The sequence below is a fragment of the Hyla sarda genome, chromosome 10 (genome assembly GCF_029499605.1).
Source record: "Hyla sarda isolate aHylSar1 chromosome 10, aHylSar1.hap1, whole genome shotgun sequence".
NCBI classification, from domain to species: Eukaryota; Metazoa; Chordata; class Amphibia; order Anura; family Hylidae; genus Hyla; species Hyla sarda.
In genome coordinates, this window is record NC_079198.1 from 9,764,865 (window position 1) to 9,786,638 (window position 21,774).

Consider the following 21,774-nt stretch of genomic DNA (forward strand, 5'->3'; position numbering starts at 1 on the left):
AGGATCCACTACCTGCCAGCCGGCATCGTGACAGTAGATCCGGCCATGGATCCCGCTGAAGTTCCTCTGCCAGTTGTCGCTGACCTCACCACGGTGGTCGCCCAGCAGTCACAACAGATTGCGCAACAAGGCCAACAGCTGTCTCAACTGACTGTTATGCTACAACAGTTACTACCACAGCTCCAGCAATCATCTCCTCCGCCAGCTCCTGTACCTCCTCCGCAGCGAGTGGCCGCTTCTGGAATACGACTATCCTTGCCGGATAAATTTGATGGGGACTCTAAGTTTTGCCGTGGCTTTCTTTCCCAATGTTCATTACACTTGGAGATGATGTCGGACCAGTTCCCCACTGAAAGGTCTAAGGTGGCTTTCGTAGTCAGCCTGCTGTCTGGAAAAGCCCTGGCTTGGGCCACACCGCTCTGGGACCGCAATGACCCCGTCACTGCCTCTGTACACTCCTTCTTCTCGGAAATTCGAAGTGTCTTTGAGGAACCTGCCCGAGCCTCTTCTGCTGAGACTGCCCTGTTGAACCTGGTCCAGGGTAATTCTTCCGTTGGCGAGTATGCCGTACAGTTCCGTACCCTTGCTTCAGAATTATCCTGGAATAATGAGGCACTCTGCGCGACCTTTAAAAAAGGCCTATCCAGCAACATTAAAGATGTTCTGGCCGCACGAGAAATCCCTGCTAACCTACATGAACTCATCCATCTTGCCACTCGCATTGACATGCGTTTTTCCGAACGGCGTCAGGAGCTCCGCCAGGATATGGACTCTGTTCGCACGAGGCGTTTCTTCTCCCCGGCTCCTCTCTCCTCTGGTCCCCTGCAATCTGTTCCTGTGCCTCCCGCCGTGGAGGCTATGCAGGTCGACCGGTCTCGCCTGACACCCCAAGAGAGGACACGACGCCGCATGGAGAATCTCTGCCTGTACTGTGCTAGTACCGAACACTTCCTGAAGGATTGTCCTATCCGTCCTCCCCGCCTGGAAAGACGTCCGCTGACTCCGCACAAAGGTGAGACAGTCCTTGATGTCTACTCTGCTTCTCCACGTCTTACTGTGCCTGTGCGGATGTCTGCCTCTGCCTTCTCCTTCTCTGCTGTGGCCTTCTTGGACTCTGGATCTGCAGGAAATTTCATCTTAGCCTCTCTCGTCAATAGGTTCAACATCCCGGTGACCAGTCTCGCCAGACCCCTCTACATCAATTGTGTAAACAATGAAAGATTGGACTGTACTATACGTTTCCGCACGGAGCCCCTTCTAATGTGCATCGGATCTCATCACGAGAGGATTGAACTGTTGGTCCTCCCCAATTGCACTTCTGAAATCCTTCTTGGACTTCCCTGGCTTCAACTCCATTCCCCAATCCTGGATTGGTCCACTGGGGAGATCAAGAGTTGGGGGCCCTCTTGTTCCAAGGACTGCTTAAAACCGGTTCCCAGTAAACCTTGCCGTGTCCCTGTGCTTCCTCATGTAACCGGTCTCCCTAAGGCCTATATGGACTTTGCGGACGTTTTTTGCAAAAAACAAGCTGAGACTCTACCTCCTCACAGGCCTTATGATTGTCCCATTGACCTCCTCCCGGGCACTACTCCACCCCGGGGCAGAATCTATCCTCTGTCCGTCCCAGAGACTCTTGCCATGTCTGAATACGTCCAAGAAAATTTAAAAAAGGGCTTTATCCGTAAATCCTCCTCTCCTGCCGGAGCCGGATTTTTCTTTGTGTCCAAAAAAGATGGCTCTCTACGTCCTTGCATTGACTACCGCGGTCTTAATAAAATCACGGTTAAGAACCGCTACCCCCTACCCCTCATCTCTGAACTCTTTGATCGTCTCCAAGGTGCCCATATTTTTACCAAACTGGACTTAAGAGGTGCTTATAATCTCATCCGCATCAGAGAGGGGGATGAATGGAAAACGGCATTTAACACCAGAGATGGACACTTTGAGTATCTGGTCATGCCCTTTGGTCTATGCAACGCCCCTGCCGTCTTCCAAGACTTTGTTAATGAAATTTTTCGTGATCTACTATACTCCTGTGTTGTTGTATATCTGGACGATATCCTGATTTTTTCTGCCAATCTTGAAGAACACCGCCAGCATGTCCGTATGGTTCTTCAGAGACTTCGTGATAATCAACTCTATGCCAAAATAGAGAAATGTCTGTTTGAATGCCAATCTCTTCCTTTTCTAGGATACTTGGTCTCTGGCCAGGGACTACAAATGGACCCAGATAAACTCTCTGCCGTCTTAGATTGGCCACGCCCCTCCGGACTCCGTGCCATCCAACGTTTTTTGGGGTTCGCCAATTATTACAGGCAATTTATTCCACATTTTTCTACCATTGTGGCTCCTATTGTGGCTTTAACAAAAAAAAATGCCGATCCCAAGTCTTGGCCTCCTCAAGCGGAAGACGCCTTTAAACGACTCAAGTCTGCCTTTTCTTCGGCTCCCGTGCTCTCCAGACCTGACCCATCTAAACCCTTCCTATTGGAGGTTGATGCCTCCTCAGTGGGAGCTGGAGCTGTCCTTCTACAAAAAAACTCTTCCGGGCATGCTGTTACTTGTGGTTTTTTTTCCAGGACCTTCTCTCCGGCGGAGAGGAACTACTCCATCGGGGATCGAGAGCTTCTAGCCATTAAATTAGCACTTGAGGAATGGAGGCATCTGCTGGAGGGATCAAGATTTCCAGTTATTATTTACACCGATCACAAGAACCTCTCCTACCTCCAGTCTGCCCAACGGCTGAATCCTCGTCAGGCCAGGTGGTCTCTGTTCTTTGCCCGATTTAATTTTGAAATTCACTTTCGGCCTGCTGATAAAAACATTAGGGCCGATGCTCTCTCTCGTTCCTCAGATGCCTCTGAAATTGAACTCTCTCCTCAACACATCATTCCTCCTGACTGCCTGATTTCCACTTCTCCAGCCTCCATCAGGCAAACTCCTCCAGGAAAGACCTTTGTTTCTCCACGCCAACGCCTTGGGATCCTCAAATGGGGTCACTCCTCCCATCTCGCAGGTCATGCGGGCATCAAGAAATCTGTGCAACTCATCTCTCGCTTCTATTGGTGGCCGACTCTAGAGACTGATGTGGTGGACTTTGTGCGAGCCTGCACTATCTGTGCCCGGGATAAGACTCCTCGCCAGAAGCCCGCTGGTTTTCTTCATCCTCTACCTGTCCCCGAACAACCTTGGTCTCTGATTGGTATGGATTTTATTACTGACTTACCCCCATCCCATGGCAACACTGTTATTTGGGTGGTCGTTGATCGATTCTCCAAAATGGCACATTTCATCCCTCTTCCTGGTCTTCCTTCAGCGCCTCAGTTGGCTAAACAATTTTTTGTACACATTTTTCGTCTTCACGGGTTGCCTACACAGATCGTCTCGGATAGAGGCGTCCAATTTGTGTCTAAATTCTGGAGGGCTCTCTGTAAACAACTCAAGATTAAATTAAATTTTTCTTCTGCATACCATCCTCAATCCAATGGACAAGTAGAGAGAATTAACCAGATCTTGGGTGACTATTTACGACATTTTGTTTCCTCCCGCCAGGATGACTGGGCAGATCTTCTACCTTGGGCCGAATTCTCGTATAATTTCAGAATCTCTGAATCTTCCTCCAAATCTCCGTTTTTCGTGGTGTACGGCCGTCACCCTCTTCCCCCCCTCCCTACCCCCTTGCCCTCTGGTCTGCCCGCTGTGGATGAAATTTCTCGTGATCTTTCCACCATATGGAAAGAGACCCAAAATTCTCTCTTACAGGCTTCTTCTCGCATGAAGAGATTCGCAGATAAGAAAAGAAGAGCTCCTCCCATTTTTTCCCCTGGAGACAAGGTATGGCTCTCCGCTAAATATGTCCGTTTCCGTGTCCCGAGCTATAAGTTGGGACCACGCTATCTTGGTCCTTTTAAAGTTTTGTGTCAAATTAATCCTGTCTCTTACAAACTTCTTCTTCCTCCTTCTCTTCGTATCCCTAATGCCTTTCACGTCTCTCTTCTTAAACCTCTCATCCTCAACCGTTTTTCTCCTAAATCTGTTCCTCCCACTCCTGTTTCCGGCTCCTCGGACATCTTCTCTGTTAAAGAGATTTTGGCCTCTAAAAAGGTCAGGGGAAGAACTTTTTTTTTAGTGGATTGGGAGGGTTGTGGTCCAGAAGAGAGGTCCTGGGAACCTGAGGACAATATCCTGGACAAAAGTCTGATCCTCAGGTTCTCAGGCCCCAAGAAGAGGGGGAGACCCAAGGGGGGGGGTACTGTTACGCCGAGCGCTCCGGGTCCCCGCTCCTCCCCGGAGCGCTCGCTACACTTCCCTCACTGCAGCGCCCCGGTCGGTTCCACGGACCCGGGGCGCTGCGTTACCACCTCCGGCCGGGATGCGATTCGCGATGCGGGTAGCGCCCGCTCGCGATGCGCACCCCGGCTCCCGTACCTTACTCGCTCCCCGTCAGTTCTGTCCCGGCGCGCGCGGCCCCGCTCCCTAGGGCGCGCGCGCGCCGGGTCTTTGCGATTTAAAGGGCCACTGCACCGCTGATTGGTGCAGTGGTTCCAATTAGTGTTTACACCTGTGCACTTCCCTATATCACCTCACTTCCCCTTCACTCCCTCGCCGGATCTTGTTGCCCTAGTGCCAGTGAAAGCGTTCCTTGTGTGTTCCTTGCCTGTGATTCCAGACCTTCTGCCGTTGCCCCTGACTACGATCCTTGCTGCCTGCCCCGACCTTCTGCTACGTCCGACCTTGCTTCTGTCTACTCCCTTGTACCGCGCCTATCTTCAGCAGCCAGAGAGGTTGAGCCGTTGCTAGGGGATACGACCTGGTCACTACCGCCGCAGCAAGACCATCCCGCTTTGCGGCGGGCTCTGGTGAAAACCAGTAGTGACTTAGAACCGATCCTCTAGCACGGTCCACGCCAATCCCTCTCTGGCACAGAGGATCCACTACCTGCCAGCCGGCATCGTGACAAGGGCTTTGTTCTCGTTCTTCACCATTGTATACACTGGTTGTGTAAATCCGCCAAATCACAAACACTTTCTGTGTTTGCACAAAACATTCATAATATTATGAATACGGATAAATGTTTACATAAGCCGGAGTTCTCCAAATCACCTCCACATACTCCAAACTAAATATTCAAAGAAACCAAAGTCAATTAAAACAAGTATAAAAAAGATTGCAATACTGTAAAGGTAAAAGAAAAGAAAAAAAGAAAATTATAAAATTTTGGTGCAGGGGGGCCCAGGGGACACTATATGGAGGCTGCCTTACATGGCAGCTAGGGTACTGGGCCACTACAATAACACTGCCAAAGAGTGCACCCTAGGAAAACAATAGCTTTGCACACTGCACCCCCTAAACATCATACCGCTACACAATGTCCCTCTGAATATTATACTGCTACACTGTGCCTCCTGAATGTAAAACTGCCACACACTGTGCCCCCCCCCCCCACCCCCGAATGTAATAATGCTACACTGTGCCCAGGAAAATAATACTGCTACACTGTGCCCCTGAATATAAGACTGCCACACTGGTCCCCCCCTGAACAAAATAATGCTAAACCGTGTCCCCGAATATAATACTGCCACACACTGTGCCCCTGATTATAATACTGCCACACACTGTGCCCCTGAATACGAAACTGCCACACATTGTGCCCCTGAATATAATAATGCCACACTGGGGCCCCAAATATAATACTGCCACACTGTGCCACTAAATATAACAATGCTGCACTGTACCCCGTATATAATGCTGCCACACTGTCCCCCCAAAATATAATAATGTTTCACTGCACCCAACCGAATATAATGCTGCCACTCCTTGGCCCAGATCTATCAATCTGGGCTTTGAGGCCAAATTGTGTATGGATTTTCCATAAGAACCAATCACAGGTCAGCTTCTTTTTTTTTTTTTTTTTTTTACCAAAGCTTGTTAAGATATAAAAGCAGAGCTGTGATTGGTTGTTATGGGAAAACTAGACAGATTTAAAAGGGGTATTCCTATCTGGGACAGAGTCTCTCAACCGCCATCACCCCCTCCCCCCCAACCCCCTCCTCCCCCAGACTCCCACCACCGCCTGATATTCCATTACAAGTTTAACCTAATTTTCAGAATATTGTGTATATATCTAATAAATATCGACCTATTTCCATGTAATCCTCCGCTGTGCTGCGCGTTGTTATTGTTTCCTCATATTCTATCTCCATTAATCTTTCTGAATATTTAATAACTTGATTAATGTGGCGGCTGCGTCCTTTGTATGTGTTATCTCCATTAAGAGGAACTGATCCATAAACACTGTCTGATCGACACCAGGCATTGAGGTGACTATATTCTTTACGGCGGCCATTAGACACAAGGCCGGGCACTGAGCAGATCATTACGGTCGGGCTGGGTATATAAGTCAAATAATAAAACATTGTCAGGATATTTTCATATCCGGACCACAAGTCCTTAATGTTTAACAGAGGCCATAAAATGAGGCCTGGAAGGGAGAAGTGGTGAAGGCACACGCTGTACCGCTTGTGGAAACGAGATAAAATTTAAATATCTGGAAACAAAGAAACAGAATGAATACACGTAGCGCATACAATGCAAAAGTAGAAGGAAGTCCCCGCACCGCTCCTTACTATGGTAAATGACTGAATAAAGTAGAAATGCAGGGATGGTGCAAGGATTCTAGGCAGAAGCTAATTTTGCTATAATAAGGCCGGCCAAGCAGCTGCCTTAGGGCGCCGAGACTACTAAGCTGAGGGGGGGCGGTGGAAATTTTTTAATGCCACTGTATTTAAACATTTAACTACTAGCTTCCCCGACGTTTCGCAGACGAATCAGCTTTGTGCCTTCAAGACGTTTCGCTGACGAATCAGCTTTGTCAAGGGTAGCGAGGCATTAGCCTCGCTACCCTTGACAAAGCCGATTCGTCAGCGAAACCTCGGGGGGGCTAGTAGTTAAATGTTTTAATACAGCAGGCATAAAGGTGGCTTAATAACAAGAATAGGGACCCAGCACCAGATGCAATCGTGTGTTGTAGTATAAACACACAGATTATAAGCACAGTCCTTGGTTAAATAAGTGTCCCATTATAGAGAGAGTAGCATTGACTCTCCAGATAAATATCACCTTAGAGCTGCTGGAATTTTAAACGTTTTGTGTGGGGTATATTTTAATCAATAACCAATAAAGTTACTATTTTTAGGGGGGGTAGGGGGGTTTCTAGTAAAGGGTTTTCCCAACGAGGGGGAAACCCCTTAAAGATTTGCAATGACTGATTTGCCCTGTAAACTCCAGGGACATTCTTTTGAATGTTTTTTTTTTTTTTTTCAGATGAACGGCAGGCACTTTTAGGAGTAATGTCAAAAGGGCGGGGGCTCAAGCTCGCTTTCTAGTCAACCTCTGCAAGTCCCTGGCCCACAATGTCCCCTCTTCCTGTCCCCACACTAACTATTCTTTCTTCCTGCCTACCGGACAGTTAAGTCATACTTTGCCATGACTTTGGTCATGCAGCAGAATGTTTAAAAACTTCAAGACAATCTCTTCATCCTGAAAGTTAAGCGATCAGGACATGTATAGGAAGTCCCATAGACTTGCATGAGACTTCCGGTACATCTCTTGATCATGTTCATTTTGCATCGTGAACATGGAGATTGTTGGCATCAGGACATCCCTAAACTGTACAGTATTTTTATTTGAACCAAGTTTAATTGAAATATCTCCAGATATTGGGAGACCTCCCAAGTGTCAATTCATTCACTAATTAGCATATTGGTGACCGAAAGTAGCTGCACCAATTGTGAGAGAATAGGGGGGACTAAAGTAAAAAAAAAATCAGGGGACCATGGGCTGTAAGTAGATGCTGTCAGATTTCCTTTTTAGGAGACATAATGTAATGTAAATCTGGGGATTTATGAATCAAAAAGGGCTTTGTCCACAAGAAGTAACCTTCTGGTGGACAAAGAAGGTTGGTCCATCCAGATTGTATTATTTTCTTCCCTGACTAATTTGATATTTTAGCAAAACTTCCACCTTCAAATTGGATTTTCAGTCTTGACTGATCTTCTTCTTTCCTTCATAGGGGTCTCATAGTGGATGAAGAACACAGTCGAATCGTCCTGGCCATCTACATTTTCACCTTCATCACGGGCCTACCGTCCAACCTGTTGGCTTTCTATGCCTTTCTAGTCAAGGTTCGTAAGAAGCCGACTCCGGTGGACATCTTCCTCCTCAACTTGACCATTTCGGACCTCCTCTTGTTGTCCTTCCTTCCTTTGAAGATGCGGGAGGCTGCTGTTGGTATGATCTGGGATATGCCATTGTTTCTTTGTCCCCTTACAGGATTTTTCTACTACAGTAGCATCTACATCAGCACGTTGTTCCTCACCGCCGTCAGTGTAGAGCGTTACCTTGGCGTGGCTTTTCCAATCAAATACAAGCTCCATCGGAAACCTGCCTACGCCACCTTCGCAAGCATCATCATCTGGTTCCTATCCTGTGCGCACTGCACCATAGTGTATGTGGTCCAGTACACTACACCCAACAACATCACCAGCGTGACCAAATGCTACGAACAATTCAATAAGGAGCAGCTGAAGATTCTGTTACCGGTACGTTTGGAGTTAGGGGTGGTCCTCTTCTTCATTCCATCCATCATAACTCTTTATTGTTACATAAACTTTGTGCGGATTCTGATGTCCTTACCCAACATCCCAAAGAGGAGAAAGCTGAGAGCTATTGGCTTGGCCATCGCCACTCTAGTCAACTTTTGCATCTGTTTTGCTCCGTACAATATTTCTCATATTGTTGGTTTTATACAAAATGAGAGTCCAAAATGGAGGGTGGACGCGCTTCTTCTCAGCACGTTAAATGCCTCATTGGATCCGGTTGTTTTTTATTTCACTTCAACCACTGTCAAGAAAACTTTCTTTTACATTTTATCTATCATCTTTGAAAACTTGAGGAACACCTGCCCCTGTAAGAAGCTTTATCCATCCCTGCGTAATGCCCCATATAGAGACAGCAACACAGATAGGTCCTCCACTTGAGTGTTCATGGACCATGTAAGAACGTATTGTATTTAAGCACTGCCCGAGCAACAGGTTCTGGAAGTCTGGATTGTCTTTTCATTGGAAACTTTGGGGGAGATTTAGCAACACCTGTACAGAGGAATAGTTGCTGAGTTGCCCATAGCAACCAATCCGATTGCTTCTTTCCCTTTTAGTTTCTGATTGGTTGCTATGGGCAAATCAGCAACTTTTCCTCTGAACAGTTTTTGAGAAATCTCCGTTTAGATACTTTAGACGACCTTCAAAAAAGTAAAAGACACAAAAAGGGCTCCGAAGGAATGAAGGAATCATGATACTGTATAGAGGCTTCATGGTATTACTCACATTGTTTTCTTATACTATACTGATATATTATAAACCCTAAAAAAAAAAATAGCAAGAATGTAAAATTTCAATTTTAAAGGAGATATGCAGTGAAAAACTTTCATGTCCCCCTGTGCTCGGGCTGCAAAAATAAAACATTTTTTTTACTCACCTTCCTACATTCCCCTGTTGCTCCGGTATCGGAGTCCCGTTCCTTCGCTGCTGCTCTGCTCCGTGTCTCTTAGGCTCAAAACATCACACTGCGGCCAGCATATCGTCAGCCGTAGCGCACTGTCATGTAAGGAGCCGGCGCGAGTGCACTAAGCCTATCACCAGTCGAGGCAGGACACCACTGCGCCAAACGATATGCTGACCGCAGTGTGATATTTCGAGCCTAAGAAACACGGAGCAGAGCAGCAGCGGAGGAACGGGATGCCGATACCGAAGCAACAGGGCAACATAGGAAGGTGAGTTAGTTTTTTTTGTTTGTTTTTGCTGCCCGGACACAAAGGGGACATAAAAGTTTTCCACTGCCTATCTCCTTTAATTTCGACATTTGTCAACACAAGTGTAAGCGCAGGTCCACATTTTACCATATAGCAAAAAACTAAGTAAAGAAGATGTATAAAATTATATGGTCAGTATTATAACTCAGGATCAGTACCGGATAAGTAATGTAATGTATGTACACAGTGATCTCACCAGCAGAATAGTGAGTACAGCTCTGGAGTATAATACATGATATAATGCAGGATCAGTACAGGATAAGTAATGTAATGTATGTACACAGTGACCTCACCAGCAGAATAGTGAGTACAGCTCTGGAATATAATACAGGATATAACTCAGGATCAGTATCGGATAAGTGATGTAATTTATGTACACAGTGACCTCACCAGCAGAATAGTGAGTACAGCTCTGGAGTATAATACAGGATATAACTCGGGATCAGTACAGTATAAGTAATGTAATATATGTACACAGTGACCTCACCAGCAGAATAGTGAGTACAGCTCTGGAGTATAGTACAGGATATAACTCAGGATCAGTTCAGGAGGAGTAATGTAATGTATGTACACAGTGATCTCACCAGCAGAATAGTGAGTACAGCTCTGGAGTATAATACAGGATATAACTCAGGATCAGTACAGGATAAGTAATGTAATGTATGTACACAGTGACCTCACCAGGAGAATAGTGAGTACAGCTCTGGAGTATAATACAGGATATAACTCAGGATCAGTACAGGATAAGTAATGTAATGTATGTACACAGTGACCTCACCAGCAGAATAGTGAGTACAGCTCTGGAGTATAATACAGGATATAAATCAGGATCAGTATAGGATAAGTAATGTAATGTATGTACACAGTGACCCCACCAGGAGAATAGTGAGTGCAGCTCTGAAATATAATACAGGCCTAACTCTCTTCAGTACCCATTTTTCACAAAAACTCAACATATTTACTAAGGTTTCCAAATAAAATGTGGTGGATTTGAGCTGAGGAAAATCCGACAGATCAGAACATGTGTAAAAATAGCAAAGTGTAGGGAAAGTGGAAAATGTAGGGAAACCTTAGAAAATACTGTGGAAAATAAATTGAAGGGAATTAAAACCGACAAAGAAACCTACAATCTACTCAGGGGACACAATGTCTAGGGATGGAGTATCCCTTTAAGTTGAAGTCTATGAAAGGAATAACTTTTACATTGTAACTCTTTAATATTTTGGGATAGACAGTTTAAATCTAAGCAGATCAAATTCCAGTTCCTCGGGGGATGTTACAGCTATATTTGTGCGCATTACAAGATGGTGTTTATTGGATCAGATCCTAAATAAAATGTCATTGTTTTATAAATATAATATACCATATGTGCACATATTATTCTGTAAGTTCTTGTTTACTGGATACACTTTATAGGTAGATAATCTCCTATAATGGGGATAGTTATTCTGGCCAATCCTTATCTATATATTATGAAATTTATCAGCGCAGAACATCAAACCTGAAACTAAAACGGTGTTAAAATTGGAAATTAATTTTATACTGTGAAAAATTGTATTACTTATTGTGTATGTATTTTATTAGTTTCTATTTTTTTATTTTTTATTTAAAATGTTCTTATTTTTGCTGTTTCTCTATATTAAGAGAGGGAAAAAAAAAACTCTTGTGTTCAGGTAGGACTGATATTTTTGTTTTACACTCCATAAATGGAAGTTGTAGTTATTTATTTTATCTTGGATAAATAGTTCCTTTTAAAAGTTTAACATTTTTAATTTTAAAGTTGAAATTTTATTTTAATATTTAGAATTCTATTAAAATTCTAAATTAGAATTCAAAGAATTTGGGAATTTTAAATTTTACAGTTTGAGGCTATTTTCACATGGTGTTAAAACTGGCCGTAAATGGCTTGTGCTTCCCTTTTTCAGGCGTTTATGGCTAATAAAAAAAAAAGGCGCTTTTTTTTACTGTGCGTGAACATGGCCTCTATGTCTATAAGGGGTTGAAGGGGTATTCCAGGATTTTTTATATATATATATATATATATATATATATATATATATATATATCCACTGGTTCCAGACAGTTAAACAGATTTGTAAATTACTTCTATTAAAAAATCTTACTCCTTCCAATAATTATCAGCTGCTGAAGTTGAGTTGTTCTTTTCTGTCTGGCAACAGTGCTCTCTGCTGACATTTCTGTTGGACTCGGGAACTGCACAGAGTAGAATAGGTTTGCTATGGGGATGTGCTTCTACTCTGGACAGTTCCCGAGACACGTGTCATCACGTGTCTCAGAAAGAAAAGAACAACTCAACTTCAGAAGCTCATAAGTACTGAAAGGATTAAGATTTTTTAATAGAAGTCATTTACAAATCTAAATATCCAAAAGAAGCACAGCACTGGTAAAACCAAAACTTTAATCGAAATCCATATTAAAATCCATATGATACAAACAGGTGCAACCGGCAAGTGTGGAGGTAACAGCCTCCTCCTCTCTGACGCGTTTCCGCCCTACCGGGCCTTAATCATAGATAGATCATTTACAAATCTGTTTAACTCTATGGAGCCAGTTGATGTATAAAAAAAAAGTTTTTTCCTGGATAACCCCTTTAAGTGGCTTTCTAAGGGTCTATTCACACTGCAGAATTTCCGCCAGCGGAATTCCGCCCCAAATGAAATCCCAATACACTTCTATGGGATTCTGCAATCTCATTGACACTTCGAAATTTCCGCTTGCGATAGCAAGCGGAAATTCCGAAGTGTCAACGGGAGTGCGGAATCCCATAGAAGTGTATTGGGATCTTATTTGAGGCGAAATTCCACTGGTGGAAATTCCGCCATGTCAATAGACCCTAACTCTCTTCAGTACCCATAGCAACCAATCAGTGTCCAGCTATCAAGTGTTAAAGGGAACCTGTCACATTCAACAAGAAGTCTGATCTACAGGCATCATGTTATAGAGCAGAAGGAACTGAACAGATTGATTTATAGTTTTGTGTATGAAGATTCAGCAAAACTTGTAATTGATTCATCTAAACCTCCGGTCATTTTGGGTTAAAGAGTCCAGTAGGCAGTTCTGTTCCGTGATTGACAGCTATCTCAATATGGACACCCATGGAAATAGCAATGCCCACTGGACTCCTAAAACTCTGCTCATTGTAGACTTAGGTGTCTAGTGTGCCATTGTAGTGATTGATAGCTATGTTTGTAGGTGCACCTAAACAGCAAAGACAGTCAATCACTGATAGGACGACCCATTGGACTCCTAAACCACTGCTCATCCTAGGCTTAGGTGTCTAGTGGGCTGTCCTACTCAGTTATTGACAGCTATGTGTAGGTGACTCAAACAGTGAAGACAGTCAACCACTAATAGGACCACCCACTGGACTCCTAAACCTTTGCTCATTCTAGGTAGTTTAGGTGTCCAGTGGGCTGTCCTACGCAGTGATTGACAGCTATCTTTTTAGGGGCACTTAAACAGCAATGACAGTCAATCACTAGACTTCTAAGCTCAGAATGAGCAGACATTTAAGGTCAATAAATAAATGGTTTTATAGATTTATAGAAAAAAATAATGTATATATATATAAACTATAATAAAAAACTATACATTAACTATAGAATGCACTGTATTTTCCCAGTGACAGGTTTCCTTCAAACCTCTCTAAGCTGCGTTATGATTGGTTGCTATGGGTAACTAAAGCACCTTTTTTTTTACTATTTACAAAGATAATCAACGTTTAAAATTGTATCTCTGCTACTTTAGCTTGGTGTTAAAAATTATTTATCTGGGCCACATATCCTAATCTGGAATATGAGAGTTTCTTGCAGATCTCCACAAATTTTAGAGTTTGAAAAAAAATTTTTTTATACTTTTTAGCTCAAATGGCTCCCAAAAATGTAATTAAAATACTGTATGTGCCCAGCTACTGATGACTGTACAAAAGAAAATGCTGTATGTATGGTAAATATTAAGTGGGCTTCACGTACGGAGTCCAGCTTAGACATGGTACCCATATGTAGAGATAGGAAGGTCTGGAAAAGGAATGAATTTTTTGGAAAATGTCAATTTTGTCTGGAAAAAAAGAGGATTTTTTTTAAACAGCTTTACGGCAACTGATCAGCTTTAATTGTAGAAACCATTGAAAGCCGGAGGGTGATTGGTTACCACGAAGAACGTCGAATTTGAATTGACTTCTATGAATTGCTTGTCCTATGAGGGGAGCCTTGCACAGGAGGCCCGCCGTTCTTGTGTTATATAACTTTAATGTGTGATGTGTTTGATATGTGAAATGGAAAATAAAGATATTTTTCTACATAAAATACTGTTTTTTTAATATACAGACTCTTAAGGATACGTTCAAATGAAGGAGTTTCTGGTGGAAAAATTCTGCTAGAAAATTTCCATGGTTTCCATTGGGATTCTGCGGCACCGTGCACACGGTGGAAATTCAGTTTCCAGCCTCCACAGAATGAATTGACATGTCATTGCCGACTATGGAGATGGCGCATTTCCAAGTGGTCCTAGTGCCGTGATAAAACTGTGACACGTAGCCGAATGTGACCTGAGCTCCTGAGAGGTGGGGATTAGTTTTAGGGGTTAGGATTAGAGTTAGGGTTAAAATTAGGGTTAATATTAAGGGTTAGGATTAGGAGTAGGGATTAGGATTAGGTGTCAGGGTTAGGATTAGGGTTAGGATTAGGGTTAGGGATTAGGATAAAGACTGGGATTAGAATTAGGATTAGGGGTTAGGATTAGGGAAAGATTAGGAGATAGGATTAGGAGTAGGGGTTAGGATTAGGCTAAAATTAGCTGTTAGGATTAGGAATAGGGGTTAGGATTAGGGAAAGATTAGGAGATAGGATTAGGAGTAGGGGTTAGGATTAGGCTAAAATTAGCTGTTAGGATTAGGAATAGGGGTTAGGATTAGGGAAAGATTAGGAGATAGGATTAGGAGTAGGGGTTAGGATTAGGCTAAAATTAGCTGTTAGGATTAGGAATAGGGGTTAGGATTAGGGGTCAGGGTTAGGATTAGGGTTAGAATTAGGAGTTAGGATTAGGGGTTAGGATTAGGGTTAGTGATTAGGGAGTGAGAGGGAGACGGCTGTAAAGCAGAAAAGGGTGTCCCTGTGCGCAGGGTCACATTCCGCTACAGGGACACAGTTTTCTTCATTACATGCCTGATTCATTGACCATAATTATATCACCTGTGAAAGACTAAGGAAATCCTAAAAACATGTCCTCTTGGGGGGGTCTTGAGGACCGCGCTTGAGAAACACTGCCTTAGGGGGTTATTAACACGTGCAAGATTAACGTTTTTGCAGTGTGATTGACACACAGGTCCTCCGCGCATGCGCTGTCAAGATGTCTCTGCCAGTGTTCACACCCTCTCCAAACGCTCGCTCCCGATGTCTCTAAACTCGGCGCCCACGCATAGTAATTGAGGCAGAATGAGCAATCGATTGCAGACACATCTCGCTGAGCGCCGCAGTAGTGAGCGGCGGCACACGTGGAGGACCTGTTTGTCACATGACAGGCTCTGACATAGAGCAGAGAGGTGTGGAATCCCTAGGACATTGCAGACCCCCTGCCACAACTCTCTGACTGTTGCTGACTGTCTGAAAATGTAAATTTTAGCATTATAAAGGCACAGAAGAAGCAGCCAATGGTATGGCAGCATTACAGTTGTACACAGCTTTTACACAGTGGGCAGAGTTTTAAAGGGGTACTCCCCTGCACCAGCATTCTGAACATTTTGTTAGGAACGCTGGGTGCAGGATGCGGGGGTCGTGATTTCACGGCCACACACCCTCAACCCAAGTATATGTTAGGGGGTGTGGCATCTCCCCCGCTGCAGGAGATCCCCCCTATCAGTCATCTTATCCCCTAAGCTTTGGATAGGGTATAAGATGTCTAGGGGTGGAGTACCCCCTTTATATACTGAGGCACAGGGGGTTTTATTGTGTTGATTTGGTCAGATATATAAGGACTGGCTTTAACATAGCTAACAACACCCCCTGAGGAAGCAAACCAGCGAAACACGCATTGAGGTGAAGCCTTTGTTATAGGATATTTACTGTGTAATGTTGAGCTTGTTTTCTGGCAGCCATTGTTTTATGCGCTTTACAGATAAGTTAGTATTGATTGGTGTATATTACCATGGCAGTGGTTATTATATATAACGTCAATGTAACTTGTACATATTGACACATGTGGATTGGTTATTCCTCACACATGACTGCTATGTATTATATTCCCCTATCTCTTTTCTGCTTCTAATTGGTATTAGGGTTATATCCGAGAAAGTATATTCAGATTCTGTCAGCTGGTGCTATAATAGATTGGGAAACTTCACCTTATCTGCTCCCATGTACCAGTGAGTCCTTCCTGGTAGTGTTTACCCCTGACAAACACTGGGTTGCATATACCTGGGCAAAGTTGATGCAGATGGAGGGTTGTTCTATTATTACAGAGGAAGCCAATAGCATGGACACTGAGCTAGTCATATACTGGTCTTGTACTTCACCAAAGTCATCTTCTTCATCACATTCCCTTATGGCAGCTAAAAGCACTTAATAGGATACCCCAGGGGAGGATATATGTTTATGAAAGCTCTAAAGCCACCACACTACCTGGATATGTTCCCTGTAAACCATCCTGCCTGGTATGCATGGCTCCTGTGGCCCCTGTTCTCTTCTCTGGCTGCTTGATATTCTTTGCCATCCATCCTTCCCCTTTGCTATATCTCCAAGCAATTATTGCAGCTCTGCCAGCCAGCTCACTCTCTGAGAGCAGCCCCCACCCTCCTGCTTAGAGCAGCAGAGAGAGGCTTAGTGTCTGCACACACCTCCCAATTCTCAGGGCTTAAAAAGTACCTGTCACCAAATAAACTCTTCTAACTCAAGCTATGTTCCCAAACTACTCCTAAAACTCCTCCCACCCTTTAAAAAGCTCTGTATCTTACCTTTCTTCTTGCTCACATAGTGCAATCTCCCAACAGGATTGGGCATTTCCCAGCAGGCATGACATCACTGAAGTCTGCTGGGGGACCACTTCCGCCCTCACATCATTGCAGTGTTGTGATGAATAGAAGACCTTAAGCTCTGTGCAGCTTTCATTGAGGCTCTGTGTAGCTGTCAATCAAGCTCAGTGCATAGAGAAGCACTTCCTGAGTTTGGTCTCTTGCCAGGCCTGGAGGAGACCAAACTCACTGTATTAATTATGACAGGGAACAGAACAGAGCCACCTAGTGGCCGTTTTTTCTATTACATTTTAAACATATTTATGTTGATAATTTTAAAAGCAAGTGAATGGGAAAGTGTATGATAATTACACAAGTACTCTTTAAGGGAGAATGATTAATCAGTGCAGGGCAGAAACCACATGGTCTGTGTCTCTCAGAAAGGTGGGGACTGCTTTCAGAGAGGGATTTGGACAGAGACAGAGTAGATGGCTGGATGATGTAATTTCCTCACATACATGTAAGTGACAACCAGAGAGGGGAAACTGCTCTATATAGCTAATGAATGAGAAGGAAAGGATGGGCTATGGGGTACCCCTTTAACAACAATTCTTTTATAGAGTACCTTTCATGATCTTTATACATTTTTTAATCCTCCCAGGTCACTCCTCCCATTTTTTTTTCTACCTTGACATTGTGCTGTATATTCTGCTCAGTCAGCTCCACAGACTGGGAAGGAGTGTGGACCCCCTGCGATCAGACATCCTATCCCCTATTCTTTGGATAAGGAATTAGATGTCTAGGGATGGAGTACTCCTTTAATAAGGAACTGCTCAGGGTCCATTGTCAGGGTTAAGGCTTAATAGAGTATACGTTTTTAGCTCTTGCTGTTGTCAAAGGCAGGGATGGGTTTCTTTACTACTGTAGCGGATTCACCAGTCATCTCCTGGTCCTCAGCGTGGCGTGGCTGTAACGTCACGTACCAGTCTCGGGAGCAGTGCCCGGCACAGAATGCCAGGGGCTGCACGGAGATTGGGGGGGTCCCAGCGGCAGAACTCCTGCGATCAGACATATTATCCCCCCCCCCCCCCCTTTGGTTAGAGGATAAGATGTCTAAGGCCGGAATACCCCTTTATAGTCTATTCCCACATATAGTATTCTGTGCAGATTTGATGCGCAGGTTTTTCTGCTGCAGATTTCAATGTAAACTGAACACAGCTTGAAATCCCGCACATCAAATCTGTGCAGAATACTGTACGTGTGAATAGACCCTTAAGATAACTTACCTCAACTTCAGGAGTGCACTACAATATCAAGATATAATGTGTCAGTGCTTGCTGGCAGTCACTCAGGTGTTCAGTATTACTCCTTCTCAAGGAGCCATAAATCTCCTACTTAAGGTATATATATATATATATACATATATATATATATGTGTATTGTGATAAAACAGCTGCTTGAAATGACTTAGATGTAATCAAAAGTCATGAAATACACCTCCCCCCCTCCCCATTCACTACAGTACATCCGATGTTACATTAGTTCTACATAAAGATGAACCCTCTATATACAGACAGGTAGCCAGTGGCAATAGACAGAATGGGATATACTGCAAGTCTTGCACATAGCAGTGTAGTTTTACACTCAGAAGTCCAAAATAAGGTGCACATTTATTTTCTCATGTCTCAGCAATGGAAACGTTTCAGCTTCTCCATGAAGCCTTTCTTAAGCATACTATAGGATATATAATTAAAAAAAAATATTAATAATAATATATATATATATATACACTCCAGCTCTATCTGTATATTGCTGCTGCCATCTCTATGGGATCAGGATATATAGTAGATATACACCTCTCCCTCCATCTCTAGCTGTATACTGCTACTATCTCTATGGGTTCAGGATATATAGTAGTTATACACCTCCCCTCCAGCTCTATCTGTATACAGCTGCTTCTATCTCTATGGGATCAGGATGTATAGTAGTTATACACCTCCTCTCCAGCTCTATCTGTATACTGCTGCTATCTCTATGGGATCAGGATATATATTAGTTATACACCTCCCCTCCAGCTCTATCTGTATACTTCTGCTATCTCTATGGTATCAGGATATTTAGTAGTTATACTCATCCCCTCCAGCTCTTTCTGTATACTGCTGCTGCTTTTTCTATGGGATTAGGATATATAGTATATACTTCCCCTCTAGCACTATCTGTATACTGTTGCTGCTATCTCTATAGGATCAGAATATATAGTAGTTATACACCTCTCCTTTAGCTCTATATGTATACTGCTGCTATCTCTATGGGATCAGGATATATAGTAGTTATACACCTCCCCTACAGCTCTATTTGTATACTGCTGTTGCTATCTTTATGGGATCAGGATATATAGTAGCTATATACCTCCCCTCCAGCTCTATCTGTATACTGCTGCTGTTTTCTCTATGTGATCAGTATATATAGTAGTTATACACTCCCCCCCCCCCCCAGCTCTATCTGTATACTGCTGCTGCTTTCTCTATGGGATCAGTATGGGATCAGGTGGTTTTGCAAAAAATTCTCCTAGTGCTGTGCAAAACTGGATATACTCCTCCCGGGCACTGAGATTTGCTGCTATGGTGGAGGATCATACAGTATCTCCTGATATCTCAGATCTTGTCCTGAGAAGCCTCATAATCCCCATACCTAATCTTTATATAAATGTTGTACTTTCTCATGGTTTAACCACCCAGATTTAATAAAACAGACATTAAAAAAGCAGTAAACAAAAAAACCACAACATTAAAGGGTTTTTTACTGTGATCCACTTTCCACAGAAAACAAAATATTTAGTTTGGTGGAATTAAATTTAATGTCTGAAAAATAATACAGACGTGACCTTAATTTCCTTGTCTCTTTCTTCTTTTTATCCTCTATCCTTTTCTATATGAAAATCTGTGTAGTGGGCAGAGCTTCTGTCACATGATGTGCTTCGTCCTTCATTTCCCAGCAGTCATAGGTGCAGATGGTCATTCCTGTGTAATAGTAACGGTAGTGTTATTATATGGAATAACATCCTCCCCCCTTCCTCTGACTTGTGAATTTTGTGTTGCAGACTGTAATAAAGAAACTACATAATGTACATAATGTATATTTACCTCATCCTGGCAGTGAATATTCAGTCAGACTTCCTCCTACATAATTTTGTATTACAGACTGTAACATAGAAGCTATAGCTGTACATGATGTATCTTTACCTCATTCTGGCCAGTGAATATTTAGACAGACTTCCTCCTACATAATTTTGTATTATAAACTGTAACATAGAAGCTATAGCTGTACATGATGTATCTTTACTTCATCCTGGCCAGTGAATATTTAGACAGACTTCCTCCTACATATTTTACAGGGAATAATATACTTCTAAAAGGCCACTGTAGCAGATGTATATACTGAACTCTTTTTGTTTGCATAGTCCCTGTGTGAAGAACTGAGCAACGGAGCATGCCTCCAGGAGGAAAGTTCCTCCAGGACGTATCCCATGGCAAAAAGCAAAAAAACAAGAGAGCAACCAGCCTATATTGGTGGGGGCGCCTTTCAAAAACGATTGATTTCTGATAATTACTTGTATTTGCAAATATGGTACTTTTCACATGCATCAGTTTAGATCTATTTATCTTCATGGTAATATCCCTTTTAAGGGGTTCAGAACGCTAGGCTTCCGGGCTGCAGAAGCCGGACCTCCTGCGATCAGACATATATAAATTCCCCATATAATTAGCTTTGAAGTATTACTGTACTCGAGCGTTCTGAACACTCGGAGCCAGAGGCCATGACCGTGCCGTCACGGCCCCTCACGCCGTTGACAGGCCCTCTCCCATAGACATGAATGGAGGGAGCGTGGTGTGATGTCACGGGGGGTGTGTGGTTGTGACGTCACAACCACTGCCGCAGGGACCCGGGTGCTGCAAGAGATCGCATGGGGCCCCAGCAGCAGGACCCCCGCAATCAGACATCTTATCCCCTATACTTTGGATCCTTTGAGTACCCCTTTAAGGAGTGTGAAGGGGCCCTTAGGGTCCATTTTATAAAACAATCCCATACATCTCGGGCAGTGGTCTCAAACTGTGGCCCTCCAGAAGTTGGAAAACTTCAACTCCCAGCATGCCCGGACAGCCAACGGCTGTCATACACATTCCATCTGCTTCAGTGCCCCTTTAAGAAGAGGGAAGGATTCACGTATAAATCTTTGGGGCTCATAAAAGGGGTACTCCGGTGGAAATGTATTATTATTATTTTTTTTAATCAACTGGTGCCAGAAAGTTATACAGATTTGTAAATTACTTCAATTTAAAAATCTTAATCCTTCCAGTACTTATCAGCTGCTGTATGTTCCACATACTTTGTTGTTGTTTCCAGTCTGATCGCAGTGCTCTCTACTGACACCTCTGTCCATGTCGGGAACTGTATGGAGCAGGAGAGGTTTGTTATGAGGATTTGTCCCTGCTTTGGACAGTTCCTGATATGGAAAGAGGTGTCAGCAGAGAGCACTGTGGTCAGACAGAAAAGAAATGTGCAGCATTCAGCAACTGATAATTACTGGAAGGATTAAGATTTTTTTTAATTCACAAATCTGTTTAACTTTCTGGCACCGGTTGATTTAAAAAAAAATTGTTTTCCATCGAAGTACCCCTTTAATAGTGGTTTGGATGCCTTACGTGTCATCTGGTTTGGACCGGCAAGATTCACATGCATTGGTTGGTGTAGACCACTATTTACAGGATCCCCCAGCTCTAGTAGAACATGACCAATATTTGAGAAGTTACCAGCTACAAGTCAGAAATGTCCGGACCATTGTCCTTGAGAATTAATTCATATTTGGAATTTGCCTTTTGATAAGGAACTAATATTTGGGTAAAGCTTCTTTTACAACCGGGTCTATTTACTGATCAACTGA

At 43.4% G+C, this 21,774-nt stretch overlaps 2 protein-coding genes across 2 annotated transcripts in view; one reads left to right on the top strand and one right to left on the bottom strand.

Annotated features, from left to right (window-relative positions):
• Positions 1–9,038, top strand: part of LOC130294285 (free fatty acid receptor 2-like) — a 46,650-nt gene extending 37,612 nt beyond the window's left edge. The window contains exon 2 of the mRNA XM_056543898.1: positions 8,072–9,038. Coding sequence (XP_056399873.1) covers positions 8,072–9,038 — 967 coding nt within the window. The remainder of the gene's footprint in view (positions 1–8,071) is intronic.
• Positions 9,039–19,632: 10,594 nt separating this feature from the next.
• Positions 19,633–21,774, bottom strand: part of LOC130293770 (signal-regulatory protein gamma-like) — a 91,365-nt gene continuing 89,223 nt past the window's right edge. The window contains exon 6 of the mRNA XM_056542847.1: positions 19,633–19,852. The gene's annotated coding sequence lies outside the window, so the exon portion shown is untranslated. The remainder of the gene's footprint in view (positions 19,853–21,774) is intronic.